Raw genomic sequence first — 16,761 nt, 5'->3', positions numbered from 1 at the left:
CCTGCAGGTGGTCACCAATCGAGACACACAGGAGACCTTGCTGTGTATCGCATTTGTCTTCGAAGTTTCGGCCAGCGAACACGGGGCTCAGCACCACATCTACCGGCTTGTGAAAGAATGAGAGACTCGGAGAGCGATGGTGGGGGGACACGTCCAGGAAATGGGGACCTGGGAGGGAACCTTCAGGGACAGCCCCTGGGAGTGCCACGAGAGCCAAGCAGAGTTGCCCCGTTCTCCTCTTGCCAGGAGCAAACTGCCTGATCTTGCAGCGCTCAACCCCCAATAAACCCAAGGTGTCAAGCATTTTCAGAGGAGCTGGTTTGGCCTGTGTGAGCCCAGAAGGGCAGGGGAGAAGGGGGCACCAGGAGGCAAGCTGGAAGCAATGTCCAGAGGCGCTCCAGGATGGACGAGGAACCAGAACCCCGGTGGACTCAGCCAGGCATATCACCGAGACACCAAAGCTCAAGACCCCGCGGTCCCCTCTCAGCTGCCGGAACCCCGCACTCTTGCTGCTGGTCACACTGGTGGCCTTGAGGACAGATGGCAGGTGGTGGGTCACACGCCCAGAGATGCTGTGCATGACTCTGTGTACACTGTCTGTCCTGCCTTGGATGCCTGAGAATGGCTACGGCAGAAGGCCCCGCCCTTGCCAACGGGGCTGGATTTAGGTGTGGCTGCAGGGTCGTTGTTGGAGGGAGACTGAGTGAGAGCTACTCTGGTGGCTTTGTTCCTTCTGCAGGGGGCAGGGGCTCCAGACTGAAGCAAGGCTTGGAGGTAGGGCCTCCTGCTTCAGGGCCAGCATTTCCAGCTGCCTGACCTCCACGGGCTCGTCAGCTTCTCTTTCAGTCCCTTCCTTCTCTGCTCGGCGCTGACCAGGGGAGGATGTCTGTACAGTACCGGGGTCTTGCAGTGCCAGTCAAATAATCCAATCCTCAGCCCCTTGCTTCTCTCCCTCTGGAAGGTCTGGATCTGTCTCGCTGCAGCCCTCTCAAGGCTTTCTGGTGTCTGCTTCCCCAGTTGGAGCCAATTCTAGTAGTCTGGAGCCTCAGGAAGAAAGATACAACCTGGGCATGTTTGTGTGTGCCCAGGACTCAGGGATGCGTCTGTGAGGATGCAGAAATGGGCAGGGCAGCATTGTGGAGATGCTACAGAGGTGAGTGAGGGACAAGGGCTCTAGAGTCAGTCTAGCCTGACTTTGGTGTGCAACCTTTTAAAAAAACAAAATATGTTGTGGTGCCTCAGTTTCCCCATCTGTAAAATGGGTATAACATTCACCTACCTCGTGTATGGACAGTGCCTCACACAGTGCTGAGCACATCCACATGTTCAATAAATATGCATCGGTACTAACTGTGGGAACTTCAGCTCCAGCTAAGGGCCCTGGCTGGAGAGCTATGTGCACTAGGGTGGGGTGGGGTGGTCCCTACAGCAACTGCCTATCACAGAGAGGAGGAATCCGAGGGTCTCAGGGAAGAGGTAGTCCTTGAAGGAACAGGTTGTGAGAGAAAGGTGGCTAATATTTATTGATGTTATTTCTGTGGTTTTTGGTGTTGGGGCTGGCCAGGGTTTGACACTGGCTAAGTGACCATGCCAGAAGTATGCATATAAGCATATGGAGAAAGGTTGGCTATGTCTCAGATGAGGAAGACGCACGAGCCACCCAGTCTTTCTGTAGCCCCAGATTCCCTCTCCTTAACTCAGAGCAATTTAACCCTTCTCCCCACCGTGTTAGGATGGTGGCTAGACCCAGGCCTCCTCCCTTCCTATTGCACGGGTAAAGGTCCTGCTATTAGACAGGGCCAGGGTCCCAGAAAGACTACTGTGTCCCTGGCCTTGTGACCAGGATTCACCAGTCCATAATGCAGGCCTATGTTTGCAGCCCTCCCACCCCCCAATCCTAGTCCTGGCTCCCCCCTCACTTACGCTGCCTGGGAGCAGCATTCCTGGAAGCCCCAGCCTCAGACATTTCAGACTTCTATGCAGTCAGCCTTTTGGAACATGAAGGGCACAACCTTTTCCTATTGGAGGCAGGTCAGTCCAGATGTTGGGCCCCAGTGTGGGTCATACGTTGTTCCTGTGTTAAATGACCTCAGTGGACTAATGGAAAGTCACTGTAGAAGACTGTCTGACTGCTCTCAACGTGGCGGCACTTGACTTAAGGGCACCTCCCTCACCCCACCAAGCTGGTACAGTGCTGAAACCATTTATCTTTTTTAAGATGAGGTCTTCCTTTCTTGCCTGGGCTATGGTGTCTCCAGTGATCCTCCTGCCTCGGCACCCGAGGAGGAACTGGGACTTCCTACGGGTTGCTCCCCACTGTGCTCTGCTCAGAAAGCAAGGCCGGTTGCTTAGGTTGTTCCTGTTATTTTTCATTTGCTTTGTGAGGTTGTTTGACTTTTGAGGTGTGGCGGACTCTGGGAATGTGTCCCTGAGCAGAAGAGACAGGGCAGCTAGGAGCTTACTTTGGATTGGGAGGTGGGGGTGGGTGGATGGGTGGGGGGGACTAGAAGCAAGTTAGGGAGACGCGTAGGTAGTGGGAAGTGCTGAGGAGGGCACCCAAGGTCAGCTTCACAAGGGGAGGCTGCTGAGGTCCGGCCTCTGCACTGACCTCTGCACCGCAGATGAGCGGATCCGAAGGAACATGCCAAGCCAATTGGAGAGGCCTGGAGACAGGGAGGGGATGGGTGTGCCCCAGGGGTGTGCTGACTGATGGAGGCTGGACATAACTCCCAGCTGACTGGCCAGGTAGGAAGGCAGGCAGTTCAGTCCGTTGTGCCCCCTGCAGTCCCTGGGAGGATGTGCACTTTGGAATGCTCTCAGGATGGTCACAAGGCCTGGAGGTGTTGAGCGTGGGAGTACAATCCTTTGATGCTGCGTTTGATGAGCTTTGATGAGCGTTTGGTTAGTACAGAGGAGCAGGTGGACCTGTTGCCCCTGAGCCCATCTGGCCTGCCCCCCTGGGCGTCTGGGAGGGAAGCTCTTTGTTTTCTGGGTCTGTTTCACTTGGCAGCCAGGCGAAAGTCAGGAGTCAGAAGGGTGGCCCAGGCATGGCCACCCGTGTCACTGGGCCTGTGGGACAAGCCAGAGTCCCCAAGGTCCTGGGGATAGAGAGCCCTCCACCCTGGGAGTGGAAACCCTCTGGTGTGTTATCTAGTTAGCAGGAAATGTCAGAGACCGCAGTAGGGACAGGGGAAAGGTCTTCTGCCTCACAGGGTCTGACACTGATGGGGCAGATTGTGCCAACAAAGTACCATAGGAGTGGAAAGAATGTGTCCTGACCCTACCCCCAACCCCACCCCCCAAAAATCCCCATAGAAACAAAAGCCCAAATAAACACACACACACACACACACACACGGGAGGGGGGGCGCGGTGCTTGTCTATGTATATGTGCAAGTGGCTGTGTCCTAGACCTCTGACATAGGCCTTGTGTCCCTAGTCAATAGCATACCCAGCCTTTCCCAGGCTGGGACTGAGTCAGAGGGAAGGCAGTGACAGGAGGCAGCTCCTGAGACCCTGGGCCAGTGTAACCACTATCTGGCCACCCAGGCACAGAAGAAAAACAACACGACAGTGGGAGCTTGCCCCAGGGTTTCTACCCAGTGGCCACCTGGGTCTGACCCTGCTGAAAACCTGTTAGAGCTATGGTGGCAGGGGCCAGTGGCACCTGGGATAACCTATCTAACAGATCAGAAAGGAAACTACCTTTTCCCCCAAAGACTTGACTCTGTGTAGAATGTAGTGAACTGATATGCCCAGCCAGGCGCCCGGCTGCACAGCTATAATCCCCTCTGCTCCCTAACCCCCAACCCTCAGAAGACTGAGGCCATCGTGGACTACACAGTGAAGCCTAATCTCTGAAATAAATTTCTTTAAAAAGTGTCTGGAACTTGGCTTGTGTGTATACACTTAGTGAATTAGAAAGGGCGCAAGTGTGCGTGTGCCTTCCCAGAGAGCCAGAGCCCAGGCTGCGGGAAAGGTGACTTTTTTTTTTTTTTTTTTTTAACATTCACAGATGTCTAATATTCAATTTTAAGGTTTTTGTATTTTTTCTATGTAACCCCCATTCATCTCTTCAAATCTTCAGTAAAGTCTGCTACAAACACAGATGTCTGCGCTCATGTGATTTCTTTGTGCAGGAATGGAGTTCTGTGCCTGTTACAGAGCACACAGACCAGTGGTGGGCATAGGACAGGTGTGCACTGGAGCACACAGACCAGGGGTGCACATAGGACAGGTGAGCACTGGAGCACACAGGCCAGTGGTGGGCATAGGGCAGGTGTGCACTGGAGCACACAGACCAGTGGTGGGCATAGGGCAGGTGTGCACTGGAGCACACAGACCAGGGGTGCACATAGGGCAGGTGTGCACTGGAGCACACAGACCAGGGGTGCACATAGGGCAGGTGTGCACTGGAGCACACAGACCAGGGGTGCACATAGGGCAGGTGTGCACTGGAGCACACAGACCAGGGGTGCACATAGGGCAGGTGTGCACTGGAGCACACAGACCAGCAGTGGGCATATGGCAGGTGTGCACTGGAGCACACAGACCACCAGTGCACATAGGACAGGTGAGCACTGGAGGACACAGACCAGTGGTAGGCATAGGGCAGGTGTGCACTGGAGCACACAGACCAGGGGTGCACATAGGGCAGGTGTGCACTGGAGCACACAGACCAGCAGTGGGCATATGGCAGGTGTGCATTGGAGCACACAGACCAGCAGTGCACATAGGACAGGTGAGCACTGGAGCACACAGACCAGCGGTACACATAGGGCTGTAGGTGTGCACTGGAGCATACAGACCAGTGGTGGGCATAGGACAGGTGTGCACTGGAGCACACAGACCAGGGGTGCACATAGGACAGGTGAGCACTGGAGCACACAGGCCAGTGGTGGGCATAGGGCAGGTGTGCACTGGAGCACACAGACCAGTGGTAGGCATAGGGCAGGTGTGCACTGGAGCACACAGACCAGGGGTGCACATAGGGCAGGTGTGCACTGGAGCACACAGACCAGGGGTACACATAGGGCAGGTGTGCACTGGAGCACACAGACCAGGGGTACACATAGGGCAGGTGTGCACTGGAGCACACAGACCAGCAGTGGGCATATGGCAGGTGTGCACTGGAGCACACAGACCAGCAGTGCACATAGGACAGGTGAGCACTGGAGGACACAGACCAGCGGTACACATAGGGCAGGTGTGCACTGGAGCACACAGACCAGCAGTGGGCATATGGCAGGTGTGCATTGGAGCACACAGACCAGCAGTGCACATAGGACAGGTGAGCACTGGAGCACACAGACCAGCGGTACACATAGGGCTGTAGGTGTGCACTGGAGCATACAGACCAGTGGTGGGCATAGGGCAGGTGAGCACTGGAGCACACAGACCAGTGGTGGGCATAGGGCAGGTGTGCACTGGAGCACACAGACCAGGGGTGCACATAGGGCAGGTGTGCACTGGAGCACACAGGCCAGCAGTGCACATAGGGCAGGTGTGCACTGGAGCACACAGACCAGCAGTACACATAGGGCAGGTGTGCACTGGAGCACACAGACCAGCGGTGCACACAGGGCAGGTGAGCACTGGAGCACACAGACCAGGGGTGCACATAGGGCAGGTGTGCACTGGAGCACACAAACCAGCAGTGCACATAGGGCAGGTGTGCACTGGAGCACACAGACCAGCAGTGCACATAGGACAGGTGAGCACTGGAGCACACAGACTAGTGGTGGTCATAGGGCAGATGTGCACTGGAGCACACAGACCAGTGGTGGGCATAGGGCAGGTGAGCACTGGAGCACACAGACCGGTGGTGGGCATAGGGCAGGTGTGCACGGGAGCACACAGACCAGGGGTGCACATAGGGCAGGTGTGCACTGGAGCACACAGACCAGTGGTGGGCATAGGGCAGATGTGCACTGGAGCACACAGACCAGCAGTGCACATAGGACAGGTGAGCACTGGAGCACACAGACCGGTGGTGGGCATAGGGCAGGTGTGCACTGGAGCACACAGACTAGTGGTGGTCATAGGGCAGATGTGCACTGGAGCACACAGACCAGTGGTGGGCATAGGGCAGGTGAGCACTGGAGCACACAGACCGGTGGTGGGCATAGGGCAGGTGTGTACTGGAGCACACAGACCAGTGGTGGGCATAGGGCAGGTGAGCACTGGAGAACACAGACCAGCGGTGGGCATAGAGCAGGTGTGCACTGGAGCACACAGACCAGGGGTACACATAGGGCAGGTGAGCACTGGAGCACACAGACCAGTGGTGGGCATAGGGCAGGTGAGCACTGGAGCACACAGACCAGTGGTGGGCATAGGGCAGGTGTGCACTGGAACACACAGACCAGTGGTGGGCATAGGGCAGGTGTGCACTGGAGCACACAGACCAGGGGTGGGCATAGGGCAGGTGTGCACTGGAGCACACAGACCAGGGGTGGGCATAGGGCAGGTGAGCACTGGAGCACACAGACCAGGGGTGCACATACGACAGGTGAGCACTGGATCACACAGACCAGTGGTGGGCATAGGTTAGGTGTGCACTGGAACACACAGACCAGCGGTGGGCATAGGGCAGGTGTGCACTGGAGCACACAGACCAGGGGTGCACATAGGGCAGGTGTGCACTGAGCACACAGACCAGGGGTGGGCATAGGGCAGGTGTGCACTGGAGCACACAGACCAGCGGTGGGCATAGGGCAGGTGAGCACTGGAGCACACAGACCAGGGGTGCACATAGGGCAGGTGTGCACTGGAACACACAGACTAGGGGTGCACATAGGACAGGTGAGCACTGGAGCACACAGACCAGGGGTGCACATAGGGCAGGTGTGCACTGGAGCACACAGACCAGGGGTACACATAGGGCAGGTGTGCACTGGAGCACACAGACCAGGGGTGCACATAGGGCAGGTGAGCACTGGAGCACACAGACCAGCAGTGGGCATAGGGCAGGTGTGCACTGGAGCACACAGACCAGCAGTGGGCATAGGACAGGTGTGCACTGGAGCACACAGACTAGGGGTACACATAGGGCAGGTGAGCACTGGAGCACACAGACCAGGGGTGCACATAGGGCAGGTGTGCACTGGAGCACACAGACCAGCAGTGGGCATAGGGCAGGTGTGCACTGGAGCACACAGACCAGGGGTGCACATAGGGCAGGTGTGCACTGGAGCACACAGACCAGTGGTGGGCATAGGGCAGATGTGCACTGGAGCACACAGACCAGGGGTGCACATAGGGCAGGTGTGCACTGGAGCACACAGACCAGGGGTGCACATAGGGCAGGTGTGCACTGGAGCACACATACCAGTGGTGGGCATAGGGCAGATGTGCACTGGAGCACACAGACCAGGGGTGCACATAGGGCAGGTGTGCACTGGAGCACACAGACCAGCAGTGCACATAGGGCAGGTGTGCACTGGAGCACACAGACCAGCAGTGCACATAGGGCAGATGTGCACTGGAGCACACAGACCAGGGGTGCACATAGGACAGGTGAGCACTGGAGCACACAGACCAGCGGTGGGCATAGGGCAGGTGTGCACTGGAGCACACAGACTAGGGGTACACATAGGGCAGGTGAGCACTGGAGCACACAGACCAGGGGTTCACATAGGGCAGGTGTGCACTGGAGCACACAGACCAGCAGTGGGCATAGGGCAGGTGTGCACTGGAGCACACAGACCAGGGGTGCACATAGGGCAGGTGTGCACTGGAGCACACATACCAGTGGTGGGCATAGGGCAGATGTGCACTGGAGCACACAGACCAGTGGTGGGCATAGGGCAGATGTGCACTGGAGCACACAGACCAGGGGTGCACATAGGGCAGGTGTGCACTGGAGCACACAGACCAGGGGTGCACATAGGACAGGTGAGCACTGGAGCACACAGACCAGCGGTGGGCATGGGGCAGGTGTGCACTGGAGCACACAGACCAGGGGTGCACATAGGGCAAATGTGCACTGGAGCACACAGACCAGGGGTGCACATAGGACAGGTGAGCACTGGAGCACACAGACCAGCGGTGGGCATAGGGCAGGTGTGCACTGGAGCACACAAACCAGCAGTGCACATAGGGCAGATGTGCACTGGAGCACACAGACCAGGGCTGCACATAGGACAGGTGTGCACTGAAGCACACAGACCAGTGGTGGGCATAGGGCAGGTGTGCACTGGAGCACACAGACCAGCAGTGTACATAGGGCAGGTGTGCACTGGAGCACACAGACCAGGGGTGCACATAGGACAGGTGAGCACTGGAGCACACAGACCAGCGGTGGGCATAGGGCAGGTGTGCACATAGGGCACACACACCAGTGGTGCACATAGGGCAGGTGTGCACTGGCACACAGACCAGCGGTGGGCATAGGGCAGGTGAGCCCTGGAGCACACAGACCAGGGGTGCACATAGGGCAGGTGTACACATAGGGCAGGTGTGCACTGGAGCACACAGACCAGGGGTGCACATAGGGCAGGTGTGCACTGGAGCACACAGACCAGGGGTGGGCATAGGGCAGGTGTGCACTGGAGCACACAGACCAGCGATACACATAGGGCAGGTGTGCACTGGAGCACACAGACCAGCGGTACACATAGGGCAGGTGTGCACTGGAGCACACATACCAGTGGTGGGCATAGGGCAGGTGTGCACTGGAGCACACAGACCAGCAGTGGGCATACGGCAGGTGTGCATGGGGACAGGCCCTGCTGAGCCAAGCCTCTGGGAGCAGGAATTGAACTCAGCGCTGAACAGTTAGAATACTGTTGAGAAGGGCATCCTAGGCTGGCCATGGCTCCACAGCACTACTGGGCATGTTACTCAGATCAACTGCTCTACTGTGCTAAACTGAACTAGTCTGGGGTTCAGAGCGGCCTGATGAAGAAGCCCCACCTCTTGGCTTCGTTTTTTCTCTCTCCTGTTCGTTCTCTTTCAGCCCCAGCTCTCCTTCCAGATGTGCCCAGTGTGACCAAAGCTGCTGGACAACTGCAGAGCAGGACACGGGACTGAGCTGTCCTGTAACTTTCCAGGCTTGGCTTTAGGATCCTGCTGCCAGCAAGGCTCTGTAACTTCCCAGAACAGCATCACCAGCTGGAGACAAAGTATTCAAACACGCGGGCCTGTAGGGACTTTACACATGGAGGCCATCATGCCCGCTGGGGTTAGTCACTGATCTTCCAGGCTCTTCATCCATGAAAAGAATGTCTGCAGGAGCACAGTGCAGCTGTGGACATCCAGCTAGAATGTTTTAGAAGGACTTTGTAAACTGTAAAGTGCAAGGAGGAGCAGGGCCTGGTGGTGAATGCCTGCAATGGAAGCCTTTGGAAGGTGGAGACAGGACTCCAAGTTTTGTCTCAAAAGATGTAGGTAGGTATAGTTATCGTCATCATCATCATCATCGGCATCATCATCATCGGCATCTCCATCATCACCATCATGGCCTTTCACTTTAACTGTGTTGCCTCCAGATTTGTTACCAGATTGAATGTCATGGGTTAGAATTAAGTTTGACTGCTAATTCCGAAAACTGTATTCTCCTCCTCTTCCTTCCCTAAATGCACTGTGTCTCAGCACAGGGCGGACCACAGCTTCTCTTCTCAGTCCCAACTCCCCTCTCAGTCACGTCCCCAACTCACGACCCAAATGTGAATCTGCTGTCCTTCCTGAGTCTGGTCCAGGGAGGAAGGTGTCCACTGAAGGGCGGGACCAGTCATCCAGGCAAGGCTTCCTGCAGCCTGATTCAGGACCAGAAGTGGAGAGAGGGACAGTGCAGCAGACTGACCCCAGCGGGCATCATGGCCTCCGTGAGTAAAGTCCCTACAGGCCCGCATGGTTGAATACTTGGTCTCCAGCTGGTGATGCTGTTCTGGAAAGTTACAGAGCCTTGCTGGCAGTAGGATCCTAAAGTCAAGCCTGGAAAGTTACAGGACAGCTCAGTCCCCTGTGTCCTGATCTAGTTAGAGATGACCAAGCTGCCACCAGCCCCACTACCCCTGGGTGAGCAGGACCTGTTACCATATCTCCCACCACACCCTGTGTTCCCTCAAACCATACCTTGCTTCTCTTTGGTGTTTTACCACAGTGGCCAGAAAACTTATACCTGGGAAACACACTGCAGACCTTCCGCCTCTCTTGGTGCCTCAGCCAGCTCTCAGGAAAGCAGGTGGGCTGATCCTGGGTGGTCAGGCTTTGCCTGAGGCTGAGGGAGAGACTGGAAAGCCCAGAAGGGACACAATGTGGAGTGGGCGTGGTTCACTTGTGGAGCACTTGCCTAGCACATGAGGCCCTGGCTTGCATCCAGGAAAACAGAAAATTAAAGCAAGATGAAGAAAGCTTTCTTTTCTTTTCTTTTCTTTTCTTTTCTTTTCTTTTCTTTTCTTTTCTTTTCTTCTCTTCTCTTCTCTTCTCTTCTCTTCTCTTCTCTTTTCCTTTCTTTTCTTTTCTCTTCTCTTCTCTTCTTTTTTCTTTTCTTTTCTTTCCTTTCCTTTCCTTTCCTTTTCTTTCTTTTTCTTTTTTCTCTTTTGGTACAGCAGTTACCTTGTGGGTAAAGCAATCCCACTGTTGTAAGGATGATATGGTGGCCTGGAGGCTGTGGGGCTATCAGAGAAGACAATAGCAGATGACCCGCTCCATTGGAGGGAAATGTGTTTGCCCTCTGGTAGGCTCAGGAGCCCATTCTAGAGGAAGCAGGAGTTCTCAGATGATTAGCCGAGGCTGCTGAGTGTCCTGAGACCTTTTATTTATGAACCTTTTCAGGCTGAGCTGGGAGTGAGAACTTTGACATACTATTTTTATTGCCTTTTCCCTTTAGTTACATTGTTTTGAGACAGGATTTCACAGAGATCAGGTTGGCTTCAAACTCACAATTTATCTGAGGATGACCTTGAACCCTGAGTCCTTTCAAAGATTGGGGTTATAAATATGTGTAACCACCTTTGCCTTCAGTGACAACTTATCAGACTTCTTTCCAGTCTTTCTTGAAATCCAGCTCTGAGTCCTGACAGCCACACAGGGCTGGTGTGTGCCAGCTCATTGCCTACAGGGCACAGACCCAGTCCTGGCTTCAGGCTGCTTACCCAGGATCTCACTCCCCTTGCATATGGCCATCTGTCTTCTGTCTCCACATACTGTTTTTCTAGGTTCTGCTCTGGGAAGCAAGAAGACCCAGAAAATCCCATTCTGTCAAGCCCTCGTGACCCCTGTAACCTTGACTTGAGACCCCAGCATGGCTCTGGAGACACATTAAAGCAAGCCTCAGACGCCTGCCCAAGGGGGCCTGGGCCCCTCCCAGCTGTGATCTGCCCACTTGCTCTTTCTCTTCATCTCTCTGCTCTGGGATTCCTGGCTGTGCTCCCTGGCTTTGATAGTTGCTTCTGAGTTCTCTGGCAACTCCCCCACATTCCCCTGTGGCTTTAGGGTCCTCTGAATTTCATTGGTCGGCCCTCTGCTGTGTCCACGCTCTAATTTTATGTACCAACTTGGCTCTTCAGGAAGAACATGCTTTCTGGTTTGGGCTCTGCCAAATCCTAGCTACAGCTAAGCTAGGATTGGAAGTGGCCTGTGGTACCAGAGTTCTGTCCATGGCCCCAGTTGTCCCTTGAGGGAGACACACACATAGACACAAGGCACATCTCATAGCTACACCCCCCTCACACACACACACACACACACACACACACATTGGAGCTATAAGGTCTTGCTGCCCAGTTTTGGGACTTTACACTGGCAGGTGACTCCTAATCATGTTGAAGTTTGAGAAGTTCCTGGACTGGACTTTTCCACCAACTGCAGAAGCGACTCAACTCCCGTGCTATGATGATAATCTTTGGTGATTTCTTCTTGTCAATGGAGCAGGCGTTTGGGATGGAACACAAGAGGCTTCTGTCCCTGGGAAAGGTCTATAGTCCAAAGGCATCGCCATTGCTGTGAAATTACTTTTCCCTTTTACAAAGAGATAACAAGCTGGAGAGAAGGCTCAGTGGCTAGCGGCACCTGCTGCCCTTGCACAGAACCTAGTTCAGTTCCCACCTCCTAGTTCAGCATCTACTCTGCAACTCTCAGCCACCTGTAACTCCAGTTTCAGGGCATCAAGACATCTTCTAACCATGGGCATTTTATGTATATGGTACAGAGGCATTCACACAGGAACATGAACACAGAGAATAAAAGAAGAAAAATCTTTTATAAGATACCAATAAAAAATGAATGAAGAAACTGAAATTCCAAGGAGCTACTTTGACATATAATCCTTTTTGCTTGTTTTTCTATATCAGAATCTTGCAATGTAGTTTACCTGAACTAATTCATGATTGTAATTCTCCTGCCTCAGTCTCCAGTGTGCTAGGCATATAATACCATGCTTTGCTACATATAATCTTTTCAACTGTCCACATATCAAAAATGATATATGTAGAGGTATTCTCCCTTTATATATGTCTGTGTACCACATGCATGCAATGTCCCCAGAGGCCAGACGAGGATACCAGGTATCTTGGAATTGGAGTTACAGTTGTGAACTGACATTTGGGTGCTGGGAATCAAACCCCAGTCATCTGGAAGTAGAGCAGGGCTCTTAAACACTAAGACATCTCTCCAATCTTATAAAAAAAAAAAAAAACAAAAAAAAACCAAATCTCTTACTCCATTGCCCATGCAGGTCTCTGTTGCAGAAAGTATTTAGAGGGTGTCTTGTTTCTGTGCTCAAGCCTCTAACTCTCTGCCCTGGCAGCCCAGGTGACCACACACTGGTGGGCAATGGCTGACCTGGGTTTTATCTTGTGGAGATTTGCTGGCCCATAGCTTCTGAAACGTCTCCACATTTGTCTCCACACTGGTCACTAGGTTCCCATTGGAGGGTTGCTACCATGCAAACTCCATGCTTCAAATCCCCCACAGCCTTTGTGGAGCACCTCAGGCAAACTCATGCTTGGACACCATAGCTTTCCTCTTGAAACCAGATGACAAGCTGCCTCATGAAGGAAAATGCAACACAAACTTAGTTCAGAAACAATGGCATCTCAATCTCTGGGTGCAACAACTAAAACCTAATCTTGTCAGCCTTATTAACATCTGATCCCTCTGGTGGCTGGTGGCATGATACTAGGAAACTATAGCAGCTACACCTTACCTCTCTGCTGTCCCAGCTCCAGAAAAAAGTCACTCTCTCCTGTTTCCTCTCTTCCTCAGTCCAACCTGGAAGTCCTGCCTACTCGCCCTGAGATTGGCTGCTTTACTCATTAGGGGATTGGTTCCCAAGAACAGCGCCAGGCCCATCCACAACAGGTCTCATTATCTTGAGAATTGCAAACAAAAGACAGCAAGTCTGACTCAGCTGTATTGCTTTGGAACCTAAAATTATTAGCAGTGCTTTTATTGTCTGAAGAGATTTTTTTTTTGCATGGGAAACAATACTTGAAGATCTATTTACTTATTTTGAACAATTGAAGGACTAGTTTGGTTGGGTTCAGCTTGCACACCATGTTACTTTGTGTATCAAGGCAGTGATTTTATTTTGTCTCCTTCCCTTGCTCTTTGATTAATGCTCAGTTACTTCACGGGTCCTCTCAGTGTTTAATATCACTTAAAAGGTTAATTAAGTTAACTTAGACTATTTAAAACAATTAAACAGCTGGCCATAGTGAATCACAGCTGTTAATTTCAATACTGGGACACTGATGAGTTCTATGCCAGCCTTGCCTACAGTGTCAAATCCAATCTCAAAAATCAAAACAAACAAAAATTTAAGTAGAGGAAGAAAAACCTAAAATTTAGCATTTTAGACATTTACAATATGACCTGTTATCTTAGGGTTGTATTGCTGTGAAGAGACACCATGACTAAGGCATCTCTTATAGAAGGAAGGCCTTTAATTGGGGCTGGCTGACAGGTTCAGAGGTCCAGTCCATCATCATCATGGCAGGAAGCATGGTAGTGTACAGGTAGACATGGTGCTGGAGGAGCAATGAGTTCTACATCTTGATCCAAAGGCAGCGAGGAGGACACTGGAGTTTTACACTGGGTGGAACTTAAGTGGAGCAAACCCCAAAGCCCACCCTACAGGGCCACACCTACTCCAATAAGCCCACACCTCCTAATAGTGCCATTCCCCTGGGCCAAGCATTCAAACACATGAGTTTATGGGGTACACACCTATTCAAACCATCACATCTGTCTAAAGCTAACCCCAGTAAAACTTACTGGTTCACCAAGTAGGACTTTGGAGGTATGGGCACTTTGTTCTGTCCTGGGTTCCTTAACCGGGGGATAACATTTTATCACACAACAGTACCTACTAGGTTTTATAACTGTAAAATACTATTTATTCTTTGTTAGTAGCAAGCATATTGTGTGTGAGTATGCATTTTGAAGGTCACTTATATTTTGAGGGGCACTTATAGTTCTATAGTTGACCATGATGGGACAGTTTCCTAGAAGACAAAAGTCAGGACCAGCTGAACTGTGCTGAGATGATTTACGTAACCCTGTGCTCTGCCAAAGGGACTTATATTACTATCAATGCATTCAAATTTCCCATTCTGGCAAGGGGGCTCTGAAATCCTGGACCCAGGTTGGGTTTGGGGAGGGTGTCCACCCTCTAAAACGTTGATTTGGGTTCTTTCAGATGACATCACAACCAGCTATGGAACCTTGAAAGCTGTGGCTGGGGGCAACTCCCTGAGTTCGACACCATTTGTGAGGTTGCCTCTGATGTGTTAGCTGCTAGGTTTAGGCCTGGTGTCTTACTAGTTATTAACTAAGACCATCAGTCCTATTTCAAAGTTTTTCATATTTAGCTGGTTACAGCACCCTAGAAGGATACTTATGAGGAGGTATTCTTAGATCTGCTCGGAGTTTTCCAGAGTGGACCCCTGATGTGTAAAGTCAACTCTTTATAAAGAAGAGCTATTCTGAGGCTGATAGGTTTCCAACCTTGGCTTGGACCAAACTTGGAAGTGATTCTTCAGGCTCCAGGGGCAACAACCAAAGAGTACCCATCTGGAGCCAGGCCTAAAGTTGCTTTTGCTTTGAATTTAGAAAGGCAGCACTATACCAGAGTCAACAGCCTTGAAAAAGTAATCCAAACAGTTCTCCATGTGGCAACCTAAAAAGGCGGGGATGGAAATGAAACCCAAAGCTTCAGGAAAAGGGAGAAAATGCAAATGCCAAGATAAAAGTGGGACAGAGACAGAGCCTGAAGCTTTGGGACAAGGTCCAAAAAGGACGTGACAGGATGGAACAGACATAGTCTTTAAAGAGCCTGGCAATGCTCAGAAGAAGACCCCTCAGGAGCAACAACACCTAGAGCATCAGAAAGAACAGCCAGGCAGGGGTCAGGGACAGAAACCCCAGGAAGAGAGTCTAAGAGAACTAAAACACGTACAGAACACCAAAGGTCCTCCAGAGCAGGCTGACACTGAAATCCTAAGTAGCAGATTCAAGCTGCAAGTCACTGGAGGAGATGCTCAGACCCTGGAGAACAGTCACTGGCTCAATGATGAGGTCATCAACTTCTACATGAATCTTCTGGTTGAGAGAAATGATATCCAAGGCTACCTGGCTCTTCACGTATTCAACACATTATTTTATCCCCAAGCGAAAGCATAGCGGCTACGGTTCTGTGAAAAGATAGACTTGAGGAATCAATCTCTTTGAAAAGAAATTAATCTTGGTGCCTATTCACCAGATGGTACATTGGAGCCTGGTGGTCATAGATTTAAGAAAACCAAGTATTGTGTGCCTCGATTCAATGGGACAGACAGGGAAGACTATCTGTGAGACCATCTTCCAATATTTACAAAATGAGAGCAAGACACAAAGGAACATGGAGCTGGACCCTTTGGAGTGGGAGTGATACAGTGTGACAGCAGAGGAGATTCCTCAGCAACTGAACGGGAGTGACTGCGGAATGTTTACCTGTAAATACGCAGATTACATCGCTAGAAACCAACCTGTGACCTTTTCTCACCAGCATATGCTCATCTTCAGGAAGAGGATGGTATGGGAAATCCTGCACTGTCACGTACTGTGACAACATCCACCTGGTTGCTATGGTCCCCAGCCCTGTCCTTTTCCATCCATGATTCTAATATACCTCAAGTAGGAGGAGTTGAAGAGATTAGAAACAGGTACTGAGCTGTCTGACTGGACGAAGCCCACTCTCTTCAACATAGTCCTATCATGGGATGTGGGACTGCTACCCTAATGCCATCTCTAGGATGCATGCAACTACCTCAAGCTTAGAAACTGCTGCTGTCCAACCCACAGGAGACTATGTGTTCAGGAAATACTGTTATGGTGCTGGATTTAGTCAATGAATCAGTGTTTTTGTTTTTTGGTTTTTTTTTTTTTTGGTTTTTGTTTGTGATTTTTTGTTCTTTTTGTGCTTTTTTGTGTTGCTTTTTCTTTGTGTTTTGTTCTTTGTTGTTTTTGTTTGTCTTTTTGTGTTTTGGGTTGTTTTTTGTTTATGTTTTTGATTTGTTAGGTTTTTTGTTTTTATGTTTGTGTTTTTGGTTTTGCTTTTTGTTGTTCTGTTTATTTCTGTGGTTTGTTTTTCATTTTTATTCGTGTTTTGGTTTTATTTGTTGTTTTTGTTTGTATTTTTGGTTTGTACAAACAACAAAACAAACCAAATAACAACAAATCAAAACAAAATACAAACAAAAACAAAACTAAAAACACAAACACAAAGAAAAATAACAAACAATAAAAAACAAAACTGAAAATAAAAACAAAAAACAA

The 16,761-nt window shown here is 51.3% G+C and overlaps 1 protein-coding gene and 1 pseudogene across 1 annotated transcript in view; both read left to right on the top strand.

Moving 5' to 3' along the window:
* Window positions 1–2,470, top strand: part of Tead4 (TEA domain transcription factor 4) — an 82,199-nt gene extending 79,729 nt beyond the window's left edge. Inside the window, exon 13 of the mRNA XM_052172911.1 lies at window positions 8–2,470. Within this exon, the coding sequence (XP_052028871.1) occupies window positions 8–121 (114 nt within the window). The 3' untranslated portion in view covers window positions 122–2,470. The remainder of the gene's footprint in view (window positions 1–7) is intronic.
* On the top strand, window positions 383–16,051 carry LOC127678119 (sentrin-specific protease 2-like; annotated as a pseudogene).
* Window positions 16,052–16,761: the final 710 nt, after the last annotated feature.

The sequence above is a fragment of the Apodemus sylvaticus genome, chromosome 2, assembly GCF_947179515.1.
Source record: "Apodemus sylvaticus chromosome 2, mApoSyl1.1, whole genome shotgun sequence".
NCBI lineage: Eukaryota > Metazoa > Chordata > Mammalia > Rodentia > Muridae > Apodemus > Apodemus sylvaticus.
Note: the sequence above shows the minus strand (reverse complement) of the source record. Positions and strands in the feature narration are given on the sequence as shown.